This window comes from Chanos chanos, chromosome 6, assembly GCF_902362185.1.
Source record: "Chanos chanos chromosome 6, fChaCha1.1, whole genome shotgun sequence".
Lineage (NCBI taxonomy): Eukaryota > Metazoa > Chordata > Actinopteri > Gonorynchiformes > Chanidae > Chanos > Chanos chanos.
In genome coordinates this window covers 1,222,501-1,230,000 of record NC_044500.1, presented here as the reverse complement: position 1 = coordinate 1,230,000, position 7,500 = coordinate 1,222,501, and the positions used below count along the sequence as shown (strand labels likewise).

The 7,500-nt window shown below is 52.5% G+C and overlaps 1 protein-coding gene across 1 annotated transcript in view; it reads left to right on the top strand.

Annotated features, from left to right (window-relative positions):
• zgc:162872 (BAR_ACAPs and ArfGap_ACAP domain-containing protein) overlaps window positions 1–7,500 on the top strand; it is a 28,180-nt gene that overhangs the window by 8,252 nt on the left and 12,428 nt on the right. Inside the window, exons 13-16 of the mRNA XM_030777837.1 lie at window positions 127–238; window positions 6,739–6,932; window positions 7,064–7,133; window positions 7,386–7,480. Of these exons, the coding sequence (XP_030633697.1) occupies window positions 127–238; window positions 6,739–6,932; window positions 7,064–7,133; window positions 7,386–7,480 (471 nt within the window). The remainder of the gene's footprint in view (window positions 1–126; window positions 239–6,738; window positions 6,933–7,063; window positions 7,134–7,385; window positions 7,481–7,500) is intronic.

Below are 7,500 nucleotides of genomic sequence, written 5' to 3'. Positions count from 1 at the left end.
CACTGTACACCACGGACAGACTCAGAGCTGGAGGGTGCTGGAGTTATAGGTGGTGAATTGTGCAGTGAGCAGTATTACTGCTGTGTTTGTATTGTTGTGGTTTTACTGTCGCCCCCCTGTGGCCAGGAGCTGTGCACTGCAGGCGGACTCAGAGGAGCTGAGGCAGGCGTGGCTGAGCTCCTTACAGGGCAGCATCGACATGGCGTACCGCGAGAAGGACGACACACAGACCGCTCAGGTACGGCCAGAATAACAGCTCACACAGACCCCTCAGGTACGGCCAGAATAACAGCTCACACAGACCGCTCAGGTACGGCCAGAATAACAGCTCACACAGACCCCTCAGGTACGGCCAGAATAACAGCTCACACAGACCCCTCAGGTACGGCCAGAATAACAGCTCACACAGACCCCTCAGGTACAGCCAGAATAACAGCTCACACAGACCCCTCAGGTACGGCCAGAATAACAGCTCACGCAGACACACAGACCCCTCAGGTACAGCCAGAATAACAGCTCACACAGACCCCTCAGGTACAGCCAGAATAACAGCTCACACAGACCCCTCAGGTACGGCCAGAATAACAGCTCACACAGACCCCTCAGGTACGGCCAGAATAACAGCTCACACAGACCCCTCAGGTACGGCCAGAATAACAGCTCACGCAGACACACAGACCCCTCAGGTACAGCCAGAATAACAGCTCACACAGACCCCTCAGGTACGGCCAGAATAACAGCTCACACAGACCCCTCAGGTACAGCCAGAATAACAGCTCACGCAGACACACAGACCCCTCAGGTACGGCCAGAATAACAGCTCACGCAGAAACACAGACCCCTCAGGTACGGCCAGAATAACAGCTCACGCAGAAACACAGACCCCTCAGGTACGGCCAGAATAACAGCTCACACAGACCCCTCAGGTACGGCCAGAATAACAGCTCACACAGACCCCTCAGGTACGGCCAGAATAACAGCTCACACAGACCCCTCAGGTACAGCCAGAATAACAGCTCACACAGACACACAGACCCCTCAGGTACGGCCAGAGTAACAGCTCACACAGACCCCTCAGGTACGGCCAGAATAACAGCTCACGCAGACCCCTCAGGTACGGCCAGAATAACAGCTCACGCAGAAACACAGACCCCTCAGGTACGGCCAGAATAACAGCTCACACAGACACACGGACCCCTCAGGTACAGCCAGAATAACAGCTCACACAGACCCCTCAGGTACAGCCAGAATAACAGCTCACACAGGCCACTCAGGTACGGCCAGAATAACAGCTCACACAGACACACAGACCCCTCAGGTACGGCCAGAGTAACAGCTCACACAGACCCCTCAGGTACGGCCAGAATAACAGCTCACGCAGACCCCTCAGGTACGGCCAGAATAACAGCTCACGCAGAAACACAGACCCCTCAGGTACGGCCAGAATAACAGCTCACACAGACACACGGACCCCTCAGGTACAGCCAGAATAACAGCTCACACAGACCCCTCAGGTACAGCCAGAATAACAGCTCACACAGGCCACTCAGGTACGGCCAGAATAACAGCTCACACAGACACACAGACCCCTCAGGTACGGCCAGAGTAACAGCTCACACAGACCCCTCAGGTACGGCCAGAATAACAGCTCACGCACAAACACAGACCCCTCAGGTACGGCCAGAATAACAGCTCACACAGACACACAGACCCCTCAGGTACAGCCAGAATAACAGCTCACACAGACCCCTCAGGTACGGCCAGAATAACAGCTCACACAGACCCCTCAGGTACGGCCAGAGTAACAGCTCACGCACAAACACAGACCCCTCAGGTACGGCCAGAATAACAGCTCACACAGACCCCTCAGGTACGGCCAGAATAACAGCTCACGCACAAACACAGACCCCTCAGGTACGGCCAGAATAACAGCTCACACAGACACACAGACCCCTCAGGTACAGCCAGAATAACAGCTCACACAGACCCCTCAGGTACGGCCAGAATAACAGCTCACACAGACCCCTCAGGTACGGCCAGAGTAACAGCTCACGCACAAACACAGACCCCTCAGGTACAGCCAGAATAACAGCTCACGCACAAACACAGACCCCTCAGGTACGGCCAGAATAACAGCTCACACACAAACACAGACCCCTCAGGTACGGCCAGAATAACAGCTCACACAGACCCCTCAGGTACGGCCAGAGTAACAGCTCACGCACAAACACAGACCCCTCAGGTACAGCCAGAATAACAGCTCACACAGACCCCTCAGGTACGGCCAGAGTAACAGCTCACGCAGACACACAGACCCCTCATGTACGGCCAGAATAACAGCTCACGCAGACCCCTCAGGTACGGCCAGAATAACAGCTCACACAGACCCCTCAGGTACGGCCAGAATAACAGCTCACACAGACCCCTCAGGTACGGCCAGAATAACAGCTCACACAGACCCCTCAGGTACGGCCAGAATAACAGCTCACACAGGCCACTCAGGTACGGCCAGAATAACAGCTCACACAGACCCCTCAGGTACGGCCAGAGTAACAGCTCACGCACAAACACAGACCCCTCAGGTACGGCCAGAATAACAGCTCACACAGACCCCTCAGGTACGGCCAGAATAACAGCTCACACAGACCCCTCAGGTACGGCCAGAGTAACAGCTCACGCACAAACACAGACCCCTCAGGTACGGCCAGAATAACAGCTCACACAGACCCCTCAGGTACGGCCAGAATAACAGCTCACACAGACCCCTCAGGTACGGCCAGAATAACAGCTCACGCAGAAACACAGACCCCTCAGGTACGGCCAGAATAACAGCTCACACAGACCCCTCAGGTACGGCCAGAGTAACAGCTCACGCACAAACACAGACCCCTCAGGTACAGCCAGAATAACAGCTCACGCACAAACACAGACCCCTCAGGTACGGCCAGAATAACAGCTCACACAGACCCCTCAGGTACGGCCAGAATAACAGCTCACACAGACCCCTCAGGTACGGCCAGAGTAACAGCTCACGCAGAAACACAGACCCCTCAGGTACGGCCAGAATAACAGCTCACGCAGACACACAGACCCCTCAGGTACGGCCAGAATAACAGCTCACACAGACCCCTCAGGTACGGCCAGAATAACAGCTCACACAGACCCCTCAGGTACGGCCAGAATAACAGCTCACACACAAACACAGACCCCTCAGGTACGGCCAGAATAACAGCTCACACAGACCCCTCAGGTACGGCCAGAATAACAGCTCACACAGACCCCTCAGGTACGGCCAGAATAACAGCTCACACAGACCCCTCAGGTACGGCCAGAGTAACAGCTCACGCAGAAACACAGACCCCTCAGGTACGGCCAGAATAACAGCTCACGCAGACACACAGACCCCTCAGGTACGGCCAGAATAACAGCTCACGCAGACACACAGACCCCTCAGGTACGGCCAGAATAACAGCTCACGCAGACACACAGACCCCTCAGGTACGGCCAGAATAACAGCTCACGCAGACCCCTCAGGTACGGCCAGAATAACAGCTCACACAGACCCCTCAGGTACGGCCAGAATAACAGCTCACACAGACCCCTCAGGTACGGCCAGAATAACAGCTCACGCAGACCCCTCAGGTACGGCCAGAATAACAGCTCACGCAGACCCCTCAGGTACGGCCAGAATAACAGCTCACACAGACCCCTCAGGTACGGCCAGAATAACAGCTCACGCACAAACACAGACCCCTCAGGTACGGCCAGAGTAACAGCTCACGCAGACACACAGACCCCTCAGGTACGGCCAGAATAACAGCTCACGCAGACCCCTCAGGTACGGCCAGAATAACAGCTCACACAGACCCCTCAGGTACGGCCAGAATAACAGCTCACGCAGACCCCTCAGGTACGGCCAGAGTAACAGCTCACACAGACCCCTCAGGTACGGCCAGAATAACAGCTCACGCAGACCCCTCAGGTACGGCCAGAATAACAGCTCACACAGACACACAGACCCCTCAGGTACAGTCAGAATAACAGCTCACGCAGACCCCTCAGGTACGGCCAGAATAACAGCTCACACAGACCCCTCAGGTACAGCCAGAATAACAGCTCACACAGACCCCTCAGGTACGGCCAGAATAACAGCTCACGCAGAAACACAGACCCCTCAGGTACGGCCAGAATAACAGCTCACACAGACCCCTCAGGTACGGCCAGAATAACAGCTCACACAGACCGCTTAGGTACAGCCAGAATAACAGCTCACGCAGAAACACAGACCCCTCAGGTACGGCCAGAATAACAGCTCACACAGACCCCTCAGGTACAGCCAGAATAACAGCTCACGCAGAAACACAGACCCCTCAGGTACGACCAGAATAACAGCCCACGCAGAAACACAGACCCCTCAGGTACGGCCAGAATAACAGCTCACGCAGACACACAGACCCCTCAGGTACGGCCAGAATAACAGCTCACACAGACCCCTCAGGTACGGCCAGAATAACAGCTCACGCAGAAACACAGACCCCTCAGGTATGGCCAGAATAACAGCTCACGCAGAAACACAGACCCCTCAGGTACGGCCAGAATAACAGCTCACGCAGAAACACAGACCCCTCAGGTACGGCCAGAGTAACAGCTCACACAGACACACAGACCCCTCAGGTACGGCCAGAATAACAGCTCACACAGACACACAGACCCCTCAGGTACAGCCAGAATAACAGCTCACACAGACCCCTCAGGTACGGCCAGAATAACAGCTCACACAGACCCCTCAGGTACGGCCAGAATAACAGCTCACGCAGGCCCCTCAGGTACGGCCAGAATAACAGCTCACACAGACCCCTCAGGTACGGCCAGAATAACAGCTCACACAGACACACAGACCCCTCAGGTACAGCCAGAATAACAGCTCACGCAGACCCCTCAGGTACGGCCAGAATAACAGCTCACGCAGAAACACAGACCCCTCAGGTACGGACAGAATAACAGCTCACGCAGAAACACAGACCCCTCAGGTACGGCCAGAATAACAGCTCACACAGACACACAGACCCCTCAGGTACGGCCAGAATAACAGCTCACGCAGGCCCCTCAGGTACGACCAGAATAACAGCTCACACAGACCCCTCAGGTACGGCCAGAATAACAGCTCACGCAGACACACAGACCCCTCAGGTACGGCCAGAATAACAGCTCACACAGACCCCTCAGGTACGGCCAGAATAACAGCTCACGCAGAAACACAGACCGCTCAGGTACGGCCAGAATAACAGCTCACGCAGAAACACAGACCGCTCAGGTACGGCCAGAATAACAGCTCACGCAGAAACACAGACCGCTCAGGTACGGCCAGAATAACAGCTCACGCAGAAACACAGACCGCTCAGGTACGGCCAGAATAACAGCTCACGCAGAAACACAGACCCCTCAGGTACGGCCAGAGTAACAGCTCACACAGACCCCTCAGGTACGGCCAGAATAACAGCTCAGGCAGAAACACAGACCCCTCAGGTACGGCCAGAATAACAGCCCACGCAGACACACAACGCAAGGGTTGGCTCTTCCAAAGGCATGCAGGCATGTGCATGTTGATGATAAGCCAGTGGAAACACAGGTTAACAGATCAGTGTGAAACTTTTGGTGGCATGAAGAAATTTCAAGTTTGTGAAAAATGCAGCGTGTGTGAATGCAGGGCTGGTCTGGCCTCAGGTGTTAGAGCAGAGGTTTAGAATAATGTTTCTGATAATGATGTAATGACATAATGATCATGAAGGGTGGAGCCAAAGGACAGAGGGCTCAGCTCTGTCTGAGGACAATAGTGGTCAGTGAGTGTTTGTCAGAGACAGATCAGAGTCAGTGATTATTTGTCTTAGAGATGAATCAGAGTCAATGAGTGTTTGTGTTAGTCAGAGACGGATCAGAGTCCGTGAGTGTTTGTCTTAGTCAGAGATGGATCAGAGTCAATGAGTGTTTGTGTTAGTCAGAGATGGACTAGAGTCAGTGAGTGTTTGTCTTAGTCAGAAACGGATCAGAGTCAGTGAGTATTTGTCTTAGTCAGAGACGGATCAGAGTCAGTGAGTGTTTGTCTTAGAGATGAATCAGAGTCAGTGAGTGTTTGTGTTAGTCAGAGACAGATCAGCGTCAATGAGTGTTTGTGTTAGTCAGAGACGGATCAGAGTCAGTAAGTGTTTGTCTTAGTCAGAGACGGAGCAGAGTCAATGAATGTTTGTGTTAGTCAGAGACGGATCAGAGTCAACGAGTGTTTGTGTTAGTCAGAGACGGATCAGAGTCAATGAGTATTTGTCTTAGTCAGAGATGGACTAGAGTCAGTGAATGTTTGTGTTAGTCAATCAGAATTCATGAGTATTCTGCTTTTGAGAGGCAGTTTAGAGTCAGTGAGTGTTTGTGTTAGTCTGATTAGATTCAGCAAAGATTAAATTAAGACTTTCTCTATAAAAGGTTAAATTAGGACTTTCACTATAAAAGCGACGTATTACAGTCAGGTTCATATAATGTGTTGACTGACTTCACAGACAGGGGCTTCTTTGGAAAAGCCTCTCACTGTAGTCTGGGTTCTTTCTGATCCTTCAGACTCATTGTAGACTTTTCTTTACCACTAAACCCTCTGGTACATGTTGTATGAAAGATTTTATGTAAATTACATGACTATGAGATGTAAAATAAATAAATTGTTGTGTATAATTGTGTCTTTCTGTCGTCCAGGTGACTGAAAAATCTACACCTGTCCATAATGCTGACCCGTCCCCAGACCAGACAAACCAGCGGCCCGTAGTTCTGGGTGTGGCCTTGCGTTGCCCTGGTAACCAGAGATGCTGCGACTGTGGAGAGGAGCAGCCACGTTGGGCCAGTGTTAACCTTGGCATCACCATGTGCATCGAATGCTCTGGCATCCACAGGTACTGTCTGTGTATCTGTCTCCTCTGGCCTCCACAGGTGCTGTCTGAATATGTATGTGGTCTGGCATCCACAGGTACTGTCTGTGCACTAATATTTGTGTGTGTGTGTGTGTGTGTGTGTGTGTCTGTAGGAGTCTGGGGGTCCATGTCTCTAAGGTGCGATCTCTCACGCTGGATTCCTGGGAGCCAGAACAGCTGAAGGTAGAGAGGAGCTGATCTGGGATCAGTCACAGACATCAGTAGAGTGTATGACTGTAATGATCCAAGACAAGTTGATGAAGGAATAACTTCCAAATACAGTAACACTACTCACCCTTAAGAGAGGGAACAAGCGCTATCCTCAGCACTCTGATACTGCCCCTAAACATTACCATTTTAAATTCAGTTCTCTCTCTCTCTCTTCCCCCCCCCCTCTCTCTCTCTCTTTCTCTGTTTGTGTGTGTGTTTGTGTAGTTGCTGTGTGTTTTGGGGAATGACGTAATGAATGGAGTTTATGAGGACTGTGTAGTGGAGCTCGGCTCTCAGAAGCCACGAGCTGACAGCCCACGGTAAGAATGCAGAACAGACT